At 57.2% G+C, this 12,824-nt stretch overlaps 1 protein-coding gene and 2 long non-coding RNA genes across 3 annotated transcripts in view; all 3 read right to left on the bottom strand.

Moving 5' to 3' along the window:
• GIGYF1 (GRB10 interacting GYF protein 1) overlaps positions 1 to 2,219 on the bottom strand; it is a 4,114-nt gene extending 1,895 nt beyond the window's left edge. The window contains exons 1-6 of the mRNA XM_078850809.1: positions 2,197 to 2,219; positions 1,874 to 1,982; positions 1,755 to 1,795; positions 1,146 to 1,359; positions 421 to 640; positions 3 to 34 (exon numbers count right to left, since the gene is read on the bottom strand). Of these exons, the coding sequence (XP_078706935.1) occupies positions 3 to 34; positions 421 to 640; positions 1,146 to 1,359; positions 1,755 to 1,795; positions 1,874 to 1,880 (514 nt within the window). The 5' untranslated portion in view covers positions 1,881 to 1,982; positions 2,197 to 2,219. The remainder of the gene's footprint in view (positions 1 to 2; positions 35 to 420; positions 641 to 1,145; positions 1,360 to 1,754; positions 1,796 to 1,873; positions 1,983 to 2,196) is intronic.
• Positions 2,220 to 4,162, bottom strand: LOC144929981 (uncharacterized). The gene is made up of 3 exons (XR_013635122.1): positions 4,099 to 4,162; positions 2,609 to 2,704; positions 2,220 to 2,307 (listed from the first exon to the last, which is right to left on the bottom strand). It is a non-coding gene; the product is annotated as an uncharacterized LOC144929981 (long non-coding RNA).
• A 528-nt stretch (positions 4,163 to 4,690) lies between these two features.
• Positions 4,691 to 5,522, bottom strand: LOC144929982 (uncharacterized). Its single transcript, XR_013635123.1, has 3 exons — positions 5,438 to 5,522; positions 4,884 to 4,939; positions 4,691 to 4,771 (listed from the first exon to the last, which is right to left on the bottom strand). It is a non-coding gene; the product is annotated as an uncharacterized LOC144929982 (long non-coding RNA).
• Positions 5,523 to 12,824: the final 7,302 nt, after the last annotated feature.

Raw genomic sequence — 12,824 nt, 5'->3', positions numbered from 1 at the left:
ACGCGCTATCTCAGAGTTGCTCCTTGGGGCTCTTCTGTCAGAGAGGAGGAGGGGCTCAGGGGTCAGAGGTCAAGCCAGGACCCCAAGCACATAGCAGTGGGGAAGCATCCCACCCCAAATCATGTCAATCTGATCACCGTTCTGCCCACTCCCCAGCCCAACCGACAGCAGGAGCTACCCCAAAGGACAGGGCTCAGGGGCAGGACTCTGGGTTCTCTCCCTGGCTCTGGGAGGGGAAGGGGGGCTGGTGGGTTAGAGCAGCGGGGCTGGGAGCCAGGACTCCTGGGTTCTCTCCCCGGCTCCGGGAGGGGGCTGGGAGCCAGGACTCCTGGGTTCTCTCCCTGGCTCTGGGAGGGGAAGGGGGGTTGGTGGGTTAGAGCAGTGGGGCTGGGAGCAGACTCCTGGGTCCCCCCCCGGTACCTTGAGGGGCATGAAGGCGCCGGAGGAGTCGAAGGTGGCCATCTCCTCGTCCTCGTCGTCCATGCACCACTCGGGCAGCCCGTCCTTGTCGTCCTCGAAGCTGTCGCTGCCCCGGTGCCGCCGCCCGCCCGGTCCTCCTCCCGCTCCCGGAAGTCGAAGTCGAACTTGCGCCGCCGGCCCTCGGGGTGCTCCCGCCAGCCGGCCGAGCGGGGGGCGCCGTCTGCGGGGGGAGGGGGGTTACTCACTCAACAGGGGGGAGCTGGGCTGCCACGAGGGGTGCTCCCAGCCCCCCCGAAAACCTCAGAACAGGGACAGGACCTCCCATGCCCTGCCCCCGCCTGTCCTATGGCCCCTCCTACCACCCATCATGGGGTGGGGTCCCCCACAGGCCCCGCCCCCGCCTGTCCTATGGCCCCTCCTACCACCCATCATGGGTGGGGTCCCCCACAGGCCCCGCCCCCAGCCTGTCCTATGGCCCCTCCTACCCCACCCATCATGGGTGGGGTCCCCACAGGCCCCGCCCCCAGCCTGTCCTATGGCCTCTCCTACCCCACCCATCATGGGTGGGGTCCCCCACAGGCCCCGCCCCCAGCCTGTCCTATGGCCCCTCCTACCCCACCCATCATGGGTGGGGTCCCCCACAGGCCCACCCCGAGCCTGCCCCACCCACAATCCCCAGAGTCATCCCCCCCCCGCCCACGGGCAGCTTCCCCAGCAGGCCTCACCTGGGCTGGCCGACCGCCAGCGCTCGCTCTCACGCCGGGCCCCGCTCAGCCGCCAGCTGCCCCCAGCAGCCGCCCCGGCGGGGGTGGGGCCCGGCACCCCCCCCCCGCCTCTTCCTCCTCCTCCTGCTCCTCCCGCAGCGTCCGCCAGTTGTTGCTGTCCGAGCGGGCATAGTCCTTGCGGGGGGCAGGGCCCCCTCCTCGAAGGGAGCCCGGGCTGGGGGGGGGCAGAGGGGGAGAGGCAATCAGTGGGGGGGGGCCGAGTCACATGTGCCCCCCACATCCAACCACCAGGGGGTCAGCCCCGCCTTCAGGGCAGCTTCTAAGGAAAGGGGGAGCCTCTCCCCCCGCAGCAGAGCACCTGGAAGAAGGGTAGCTCCCTGTGGGGGTGGGGGACAGAGCCCCCTCTTCCTCAAGGTGTCTGGGTGTTCCCAGTAGATGGCCCCCCCAATTCTCAGGTATGACTGTGGGGACCCCCTCTTCCTGTGAATATCTCTGTAGGATCCCCGACAGACAGCCCCCCCGGTCCAGTCCTCGGGTCCCCCAGGGTGTCCCCCCAGACAGACCGGGCTGTTACAGCCCCCCCCAGCCAGGCAACCAGGAACCACCTACTTCCATCCCGCCGGGTTGGCTTCTCGAACCGCCGCTCGCCCCTGCCGGAGAGAGAAGGGGAGAGGTCAGAGCCTGGCCCCCTAATCCCCACGGGCCCCCCCAGCCCGCACCGCACTCACCTGTCATCCCAGCTTTGGCTGCGGTGGATCTCCCGGGCCCCGCGCCCAAACGCCCCCTCCGGTTCCTCCGGACTTCTTTGGTAAAACCCGCTCTCGCCTCGGCCCCGGCCTGCGGGGAGAGAGCGCTGAGACCCCGGCCTGCCAACGGGGGGCTTCCCTGGGCCAGCCCTGCCCCACTCCCAGGGTCCCGCCAGGAACAGCCCCCACCGGTCCCCGTGCACCCCCAGGGCATGGGCCCCCCCTTTGTCGGTTCCCATTATCCCCGCATCCCCATCCCCCCCACCAGATCCTGGTGCCCGGACCCCCAATTCTCCCCTAGATACCTCGGCTCCGGGTACTGCCCCTCCCCCGGAGACTCCAGTGGGAGCGACTCCGCCTCCTTTTCCCATCAGCCTCAGCACCGCCATGCTGTTCACAGACATGGAGAAATTCCTCTGTAACAGAGCCGGGGGGCAGGGGGGTTAGCACCCAGACATCACTCCAGCCTGGCAGATCGGGGGGCCAGGCCCCTGCCCCGTTCCCCCCCGCCCCGAGCCAGCCAGTGGGGTGGATAGGAGCCGGCGCCCCAAGAGGGAAAAGGCCCCATGTCCCATCCCCAGACTGCCCCTGGGGATCTTGGTCATAAGGGGTTCCCTTGTCTCTGCAGACCCCCCCCGATCTCTGTTGGGGGGGTGGTCTGTGCAGCCCCTGGCACAAGCAGAGGGTGTCCCCAAGGTGCTCCCCCCACCCCTCTACCTGCTCCTCCTCTGTTAGTGGGACCAGGGCCAGCGGCTGCAGCGGCTCCTCCTGGAGAATGGCAGCGAATTCCTTATCCTGGAGCTCCTCTGGGACCTGGGCGGGGACGGAGAGAGCAGCTGGGGGGTGCGGCTGGGAGCAAACCTCCCCTGCCCCCCCCCTGCAAAAACAGCAAGGCCACCCCCTCTCTGGTGGCCTCCCCCACCCCCAAAGCCAGGGCTTTCACTTGGGGTGCACACCCCCCAGTGAATCTCGAAGGGGAGCCCCAGAGTCACACCAGCTTGCCCTGTGGATGATCTGAACTCGGACCCCAACAGCCCTTATCCCAACCGATTAGGGGTCACCCCATTGGGCAGCCAGAACCCTGCCCCCTGGTCACCTGACATGCCATGGGCCGGCCACGGTTTGTTTTACGCCTAGGGGAATTTGGCGCCACTGCGCATGTGCAGAATTTTCTGTCCTCCGCGGAGTTCTTTGATTCCCCGCAGAAGGAAGCAAAGGGAAGACACAAGAGTGGTCATGTGACTCCCCCCAGCAGTATGTTTCGGGGGGCCCAGGGCAAGGCGGCAGAGAGGCAAATCACTGTGGGGCAGGGGGCAGGACTGGGAGTACCAGCTGCTAGCTCCTACCCTGCGCCAGCTCAGCTGCTCCTCCCAGCTGGGCTGGGGAGGACGGGACTTCCTCTTTCCCTGCACGGCTTCTGGCGCCAGGTCAGACCCACCCCAGATTTCTCCCCTGGCTGCAGGAAGCTCTGCAAACTCCCCACCCCCCACTTCCTGCACCCATCGCTCCTCAGCTGCAGGAGGAGGGATCCCTGTACAGGGAGCTGCTTCCCCTTCTGCCCATCCCCCGTCATCCCAAACCCACTGAGCCTCACCAGCCCCCTGCACTCAGAAACCTGCCCCAGACGAGCCCCACTCCCCCACTATCTGAACCCCCACTAAACCCCCCACACCTGGACCCCCCCTCTGTTGAGCCCCAACTACCTTCACCTGCACCCCCCTGCAGAGTCCCATTACCAGAGCACCCACAAGCCCCTGTGCACCCAGATACCCCCACAGAGCCACCTGCACCCAGACTGCCCCACACAGAACCCTCTCAACCCCCACCTGGATCCCTCCACACTTGGCTCCTGCCTTGCTGAGCCTGCCTGCCCGCAGCTGGCCTGGAGGGGCAGGGCCCTGGGGTGTTTCTGGGCCGTCCCGGTCCATGCGCAGTGTCAGGTTTGGGTGCAACCTCACCACTGAGTCAGTGTCCCGGGGGGGGGGCAGAAGCTGCAGGGGGATCTCCCATCTCTGCACAACCAGTGGCCTAAACTCCCCACTGCCAGGCTGGAGCCTCCACATTTATTTGGCATGGACTGGGCTTTGGCTACCTGCCTTGGCTGGCACCTTAAAGGCAGGGGAGGCCGGGGGTGGGGAGGGGGGGTTACAAAGCCCTTTCACAATTCCAGCCCCTGGTAGCCCCCCACCAGCCGGGCACACACGCACCTTGTTCTCTTTGACATAAAGTGCTAGCATCTCTTCTCTGCCGTAGCGATACTCAGCGAGCTTGTACTTTTGGCATGGCAGGAGAGGGCGGGGGGGAAGCCACGCTCCCCCACTGGACAGCGGCGCGGAGCCTGGGGGGGCGGGACAGACAGACAGTCAGCGACAGGCCGGGCCAACGCACATGGCTGCGTACACAGAGCGAGGCCCATAAGGGCGTCTGGCCAGCTAGGAGCCTTCAAGCAGGGCTTTAGGGTTAACTTAGAATGAGTTAGAGCAGGGGGAGATGGAAGCAGGACTCCTGGGTTCTCTGCCTGGCTTTGGGAGGGGAGTGGGGGCTGGCGGGTTAGAGCAGGGGGAGATGGAAGCCAGGACTCCTGGGTTCTCTGCCTGGCTCTGGGAGGGGAGTGGGGGCTGGCGGGTTAGAGTAGGGGGAGCTGGGAGCCAGGACTCCTGGGTTCTCTCCCAGTTTGGGGAACAGGGTCTAGTGGGTGCATTATCAACTTATTTGCCCCGAAGTTAAGGCACAACCAGTGTTTGTGGCTCTCCCTGGGCCCTGCCCCCCAGCTCCCCGACCCCCAGTTCCCTGTGCTCACCATTCCGGTCCAAAATTGAGCGTCTCGGCGGCCATCGCCCTGTGTGTGTGCGTTGAGTTTAGCTTCTATTGTCCTACGACCTGCACAGCGAGGAAGGAAACCGGGCGATGAAAGGCGGGCGCCCCCATCCCATCACTCTGGGCTCCCTGCCCCCCACCCCGACTCTCACAGCCCCCCATCCCCCTTCCTTACCTGCTGGCTACAGCCCCACGCCCCTCACCGTGGAGGCTGGGCCCACGGTAGCGAACCTGCAGCCAGAAGACAGAACCCAAGGGGGGGCAGGGTTAGGATCAAGGACTATCCCCCCACTCCTCATTTCACATTCCCCCCATCCCACTGTCTCCCCCTACCCAGGCCTTCCCAGTGCAGATCAGCTGTGGGTGGGGGTTAAGAAGGGGTGAGGCCCCCCGCCCCCGAGGGGGAGTTCTGGATGGGAAAAGGTAGGGGCGGCTCTTGGCCGCTCTCCAAAACACCGGTCCATTTCAGATATCTACCATTACCTAAGGGATAAATAATTCTAGCCTATCCCCCCACCCCTCAACGTTACCCCCCAAAGCTTCCATATGCCTCCCCCAGGAACCAGCTCCATGGTCTATGTGATTACAGCAGGGGGGCTGGGAGCCAGGACTCCTGGGTTCTCTCCCCACCAAGTTCTGGGAGAGGAGTGGGGGCTGGTGGATTAGAGCAGGGAGGCTGGGAGCCAGGACTCCTGGGTTCTCTCCCCCCCCACCCGAAGCGTTTCTCACCAAGACGGCAGCGGCTTGCTGGTCCAAGCGCGCTGGGGGATTTCCGAGAGGAAGGGGTGGGGGATCTGTGAGCACCCGTCTCTCGGGTCGCTTGTGGTGCAGGGGGGCTGATGAGGCTTTTGGGCCGTTCTCCCCCCACGACAGAGTCGGAAGCCGGATTCACATTGGGAAGAGCTGCTGGGGAAAGAGGGGAAGCGTTAGTCCACACGGTGATGGATTCGGGGGGGGCCACCACTGGCTTCAGACCCCTGTATCCTGCAGAGCGTAGCCCCCCAGCATGTGGAGTGGAGGTAATTCTCCAGTAAAGGGCATAGGACACACAGTGGAACAATTCCCATCCCAGCCACTGGAGGGCACAAGAACATAGAGCTTCCATTGCACTGTCCTTTATGCAGGATGTAAGGCAAAGGGAACCCAGGACCCCTTACTCTAAGCCACCAGAGCCAGGGATAGAACCCAGGAGTCCTGACCCTCCACGCCCCTGCTCTAACCCACCAGACCCCAAACCAGAGCTGGGACTAGAACCCAGGACTCCTGACTCTGAGCACCCGCATCAGCATGTGGCAGGGAGATCCACAGGCTCTTTGGGGCCAGAATACCATCTGAAGCCTGCCCGGTTCCACGTCAGCCTGCCCCTGGTGCCAGCAGAGACCCAGCTGGGCCTGGGCTGGAACGGCTGCAGGCCAGGCAGCCCAGCCAGAGGCGGGAAGGTGTTGGGGGGAGAAAGAGAGGTTGCATAACACCCATGTCAAGATTGTGGGAAACCACAAAGAGCAGAGCGGCCAATCCTCTGGCAGGGCCACCGTCGAGAGCTAACGGACAAACGCCAAACCGTGGGGCGCTTAGGCAGACCCGGGGAGAGAACCCAGAAGTCCTGGCCCCCAGCCCCCCTGCTCTAGCCCACCAGTCCCCACTGCCCTCCCGAGCCGGGGAGAGAACCCAGGAGTCCTGGCTCCAGCATCCCTGCTCTAACTACACTTCGCTCCATCACTCACAAACAGCAGTTTCCCGGCCCTTCGGCCGAGGCCTTTCGGAGGCAAAGACCCCGGAGCTAGAACCTGACAGGAAACTGCCGCAGCATTTCCAGCCCGGGTACCCCTCCCAACCGCAGGCCTGGGGGGAGTGTTACCAGCTGGGGGTTTGTATCACAGCCAGGCGTATGCGAGACCTCAGCGAGGGCCCCCACCCGGCACCACGCAGAGCCGCCAGGCCAATATCGGGGCAGCTATGAACAGAGATAAGAATCCTGCCTTTGCCTCCTTTGACTGGGGACAGGGCCTGTCTCTTGCCGTGTGTCTGGGCAGCGCCCGGCACGACGGGGCCCTGATCTCAGCTAGGGCAGGGCCTGTCTCTCAGCCTGTGTCTGGGCAGCGCCCGGCCTCACGGGGATTTGATTGGCTTGGAGGACACAGAAATAATCCCACAGCAGGGGCATTCACGAGAATCGGATCCTGGCCAGGAGGCCAATTTCCGATCCACGTCTGGCTAAGATGCGAATAAAGCAGATCACCGTGCTGAGCTCGCTCCACGCTACGCTGTGTTCCCAGTGACCGCTAAGCCGTATCAGACCATCCAAGTTGTATCAACTTCATTTCCCCAGCGAGATTTCAGACTTGTCAACCCGAAGCGAGCGGCGCTCTGACTCCTTCCAGGAAGATATTCTCCAGGCACACTGAAGTTACCCGTGTTCAGCTCAGCTCATCCAGCCCCGAAAGCCCCCTCTGACATTTACACAAGTTTAACAAAAGATTGTAATCTCCTGGGGGCAGAGACCTGGCATGATCGGGGCCCCAGTCCCTGACGTTATCTGTGATACAGCCCCCAGAAACATGTCCCAGCGAGAGGTTGAACCAGCTCCTTCTACAAAACGTGAAGATAGATACCCCAGTCATCCCTCCCCAGCTCCAACCACTAGACCCCACTCCCATCCCACAGCTGGAGAGAGAACCTAGGAGTCCTGGCTCCCAGCACCTCCTGTTCTGACCCACCAGCCCCCACTCCCCTCCCAGAGCTGGGAATAGAACCCAGGAGTCTGCCTCCCCACCCCAACCCAGTATGTCCCCCTCTCCATCTCGGACAAGCTACAAATATACAGCTGAGGTTGTGAAAAGCGAGCGACGATTTTGGGCCCCCCGACTTGTCTGATTTTCAGGGGATCAGTGCCTCAGTGCTCCAATTCCCACCCCCATGCCCATGTCTCAAGTCTGAAACCTGCCCCCTGCAAAAAAAAAAAAAACAAACACCCAAACATTCAGTCCCCAAAAATCACCACGTGGCTTTTGGGAATCTTTGACATTTACCAGCTGCCTTAAATTCACGGAGACGTCAAATGCCCCAGTCACAACTACGTGGGTGAAACCAGACTACGCTCTCCAACGAGCTCACAGCAAAACACGAGAAAGGGCACCACCAACCAGCCATCGCCCCACGCCTGACAGCCGGTCCCCTTCGGAAGGCATGCCCGGGCACTTGAGTGGAGTTATGAATTTGACACTTAAAAACTCATAACCTCAGACACGGGTTTTATGCTCAATTTCAATTTCTCGCACCCCCTGCCGCTGGCTAACCCTTAATCCCCACTCCATTTTAAGTGGTCTCCCACAACGTGGGTTAACCACTTTTGTGCAACGATCTACCCAAAACTCAGATTGAGCTCAGACTCTCCGGTTTCCTTCCCGGCCCAAAGTTGATCCGATAAAGAAAGTCTAATCAAAGACACTATCTCACTCACCTTGTCACCCCTGGCCCCCCCCCGCCCCGGTAAATATTCATAGGTCACTCCCATCAGCACCAGCCCAGTGGGCATGTCTCAAGAGCTACCAGAGGGTAGCTGGCTACTGTCTTACACTACTTTGATTGGGAGTTTTCCCGGCACAATGTTTTTGTTGTGGCTGCACCCAGCAGCCTGATGTGGGCAGTTCAAGAAGACCACCTCCAGCACCCGGCCTTCCCTCTCCATCCCCACAGCCCGGTCTCTCTCTCTGCATCCCTTCGCCGGCTCCCGTTCTCCGTGGCGTGAAACATCGGCTACGTGTCTTTCCTTTCCGGGCCGATCCCCTGCAACCCGTCCAGCTCGCTGACGCTCAGCCTGGCGCGTCCCATCAGCCTCCATTGCTCACTGGTTCAACTTCCAAAGGAGCCTCTTCACCTTTCTACCACAGCCCCCTCACGCCCACCTTGAAGCTCTCTTTGGTCATGACGCTTACCAAAAAACCCTCAATGGTGCTGTTCCAACACTGTCCCGTTGTTTCCATGTACCTGCTATCTCTTGTCTTATCCTTCCACTGCAAACTCTTTGGGACAGGGGCTGTCTTTTGGTTGTTTGCACTACATCCGGCACAGTGGTATAAGACCAGGGCTCTATTATGCAGCAGATTCGTAGATCACAACCGACTCGGCCGGCTTTGGAATCATCTAGCCCAGAGATACAGGAGAAACTTGGAGTTACGAACCAACAGGTCAACCACACACCTCGTTTGGAACTGGAAGTACACAATCAGGCAGTAGCAGAGACCCCAAATAAAAGGCAAATACAGGACAGTTCTGTGTTAAACTACTAAAAAAATACAGGGGAAGTTTAAAAGCAGATTTGACAACGTAAGGAAATTGTGCGCTTGTTTCATTTAAATTAAGATGGTTAAAAGCGGAATTTTTCTTCTGCGCACTAAAGTTTCAAAGCTGCATGAAGGCAATGGTCCGTGGTAAACTTTTAAGAACAATCAGAACGTTTGTTCAGAGTTACGAACAACCTCCATTCCCCGAGTCATTCGTAATGCCGAGGTTCTCCTGTCCTCAGACCTCAGGAGCCAAATAGCGAGCCACATTACCCAAACGAGCCACAGCAGTGCGACCATATAATTTCATTTACTATAGTGCTGGAGTTTCATATTTAACCAGTATGACAGGGAAATCATTTTTACACATTATTCTCACAGCAAAATGAGCATGACCAAGTATTATTTTATCAACTACCTTTGAACAACAACACAGTAAAAGAATCCTGATGTGATATAATTATTAATCAATCACATGCTGCAAAGAGGAGACTCATTAAAAAGCCACTTGCAGCTCACGAGCCTCAGCTGGAATCTCACTGATTTAGTCTGACCACCTGGGTGACGCTGCCGGAGAATTAATTTCTGCTTGAGCAGAGCTTTAGTAAAAATGTCCGAGGTGGCCACACAAACCAGGTAGCGATCCCAAGTCTAGCAAGACCTAAAGGCTGCCTAACCTCTAAGCTACCAGCAGCTCTTTAAAGTTAAAGCGCAAATCTAAAAACAACCCTGACTCCGTGTTCTATGTACGTGAGCTTGGAAGGATTGGATTTTTAATCAGTAAATGTTGGTAAACATCCATTTCACCAGACACATGCAAACCCGAGGAAAAAAATATTTCCACTGATAACAGAAATGTACAGAGTGGCAAAGTAAGAAAAATGCTGCTTGAAACCTTAGGAGAATTTGTCTGTTTTGACACACAACGTCAACAATGTGTTCTAACGGTTAGAAACCTCTAACTTTTTGAATCTCAACATCTACTGTCATTAAATAACGATTTAATAATTTCCCCTCAACTGTGAATTAAAAACAATAAAAATATTTTACAATGCCCTAATATAAAAATCAATATTATCCATCAAAATTAAAAAATAAAGTAAAACTTGAATTCTGCTAAACCTATACAAACAGCAAACGGTACAGACGACGAGCACAGATGGGAATAGGTTCTGGGAAAGCAGATACACATTCAAATAGACACAGTAGTTAATAAACAGGCTTGGATTTTTTTAAATAATTTTGATGGATGGTTTATTCTTAAGCATTAGTTTGATTCTCAATTTCAATTTGCACAGTTGTGCAAAATGCTGTGGTTTTATCGATTTAACTGTTCACATTTACAGGAAATTCAGAGGGGCCAGTCAGTCATCATTTAATTACCGCAGAGGGAGATTCAAAAAGTTAAAGCTTTAGAACCATTAAAAAACATCGTTAACGCCACACGTCAAAACAGACGTCAAATTCACAGGAAACACCCAACCCCTGGAAAAAATATTTCCATGGATAATTGAAATTCAGGGACAAAGTAAGAAAAATGCTGCTTGAAAACTTCTTAGTTTGATTTAAGGATAAGTTCTGAAGCTGCATTATTCTGACTTTGCTGGTCTGGAAATGTTCATTATCCATGGAAATATTTTTCCCATGGGTTGCGTGCGTCCCGTGAAATAGACAATTCTGCTATTTATAATAGAAATCTAACCTTCCAAGCCTATTAATAATAGCGCATGACCCTCTCGGCACATTTAAAAGAAATAACAAGCCTTAACACCGATCTGTATCCCTAGCCCAACTCAAACACTCAGTTCACACAAGCATTCATAAGAACAGCCAGACTGGGTCAGACCAAAGGTCTGTCTAGCCCAGTATCCAGTGCCAGGTGCCCCAGAGGGAATGGACAGAACAGGGAATCATCCAGTGATCCGTCCCTTGTCACCCATTCCCAGCTCCTGGCAAACAGAGGCTAGGGACACCATCCCCGCCCATCCTGGCTAATAGCCACTGATCGACCTGTCCTCCCTGAACTTATCTAGTTCTTTTTTGAACCCTGTTATAGTCTTGGCCTTCACAACATCCTCTGGCGAGGAGTTCCACAGGTTGACTGGTCGTTGTGTGAAAAAATACTTCCTTTTGTTTTAAACCTGCTGACTATTCATTTCATTGGGTGACCCGATGAAGTGGGCTGTAGCCCATGAAAGCTTATGCTCAAATAAACTTGTTCATCTCTAAGGTGCCACAAGTCCTCCGTTTCTTTTTCCCTAGTTCTTGTGTTATGAGGAGTAAATAACACGTCCTTCTTTACTTTCTCTGCACCAGTTATGATTTTATAGACCTCAGTCATATCCATACCTGTGCTCCAAACACAGCCTTCACTTTATCCCATCTCTGCTTCCCCCCACACCTGCCCCATCCAGCTCCCTCCCCCGTAACCAAACCCACCCCACTGTGGCAGTACCAGGACATTTTCAGGCATCACTTTGTTGACTCTGCCTCCGTCTGTCTGCTCTCAAAGCAGAGACCATCTACTACTTGGTGTTTGTACAGCACCTTGCGCAAGGGAGTACCTAGGACCAAGAGCAGGACCCTCTGAATAAAGACTTATTACGACACATTTCCACCACCAGAGCTAACTCACGGACGCAGTTATAACAGACGCACCTCACTCCAACTCCACAAAGCATCGCGGACAGATGAACTTTCAGATATCTTAAAGCTGGAAGGGGTCATTACTTCGTCTCATCCAACCGGCCGCATAGCATGGATCAGAGAACATTCACCCCAGGAATCCTGCACCAAACCCCCAATTTCTGCTTTTGAGACACGGAGCGTATCTTTTAAAAAGACACCCCCGATCCTGACTCAGACTCCAGGAGGTGGGTCACTGGGTCAGTTGCTCCAGTGGGTTAAATTTCCCTCCCCGGTGCAAACCCACAACTTGGTTTTAGTCTGAATTTGTCCCCTTGGAAAGATTTCTCCCCACATTAGAGCCCGGGATCAAGTCACCTCTGAACCGTCTCTTGGATAAGCCTGAACCCAGCCCTGACTTGGAATTAAAAATTTGCGGCCTCTCTGAGGGCAGCGAGATGACAACACTAAAATGGGGCCCCCGGAGCTGGGAGACCGAGCGTGAAGGTCCAACCCTGGCACTGGTGCAGACTCCTGGGGGCCATGTCTCGATTCCCCCGGCTGCACAGAGAGGGAACAGACCTAGCAGACCACAGTTACTCTCTTAGGCTGGCAGTTTTCAGCTGCCCCACTGGGGTCTGGTGGTTACCCCCGCCCCCTTGACCATACCTTACTAGGAGACAAACAGACGCGACGGCAGCAAAGGCGGCGTGAACACAAGACTTCACACCGGCCAGGACTTCATCTGCCTTTCAAACCAACGGGACCTCAGGACTCTTCTGGCACAGATTTGTACAGCACCCGGCTCAGAGGAAGCAGCAGGACTGCACTGGGACTCAGGACCCCTGGGTTCGCTTCCCGGCAGCGCTGCCATCACCAATTGCGTGACCGCTTTCCCATCACCCTGCCTCAGTTTCCCCCGTTATCGAGCACCACCGTGGCACGGAGGCTGCCCGCCCCCACCGCTGGCGTGGTGGGCGTAGCTAGATGGACAAAGGCATGAGGGACCATTGCAAACATCTAGTCTGAGCCGCTGCACACCCAAGGCAGAGAACTGCCCTGGAGCAGGGCTTTTAGGAAAACCGCCCTTGCTGACGGGGAACCCGCCCAATCCCGGGTCCGTCGTCCCAATGGTTCGTTACCCGCCCTGTCAGAAACGTACACCTTATTTCCAGCGTGACTTTCCCCGCCAAGAACGACCACTCACC

This window comes from Lepidochelys kempii, chromosome 28 (assembly GCF_965140285.1).
Source record: "Lepidochelys kempii isolate rLepKem1 chromosome 28, rLepKem1.hap1, whole genome shotgun sequence".
Lineage (NCBI taxonomy): Eukaryota > Metazoa > Chordata > Testudines > Cheloniidae > Lepidochelys > Lepidochelys kempii.
This window is presented reverse-complemented; position numbering and strand designations above follow the sequence as displayed.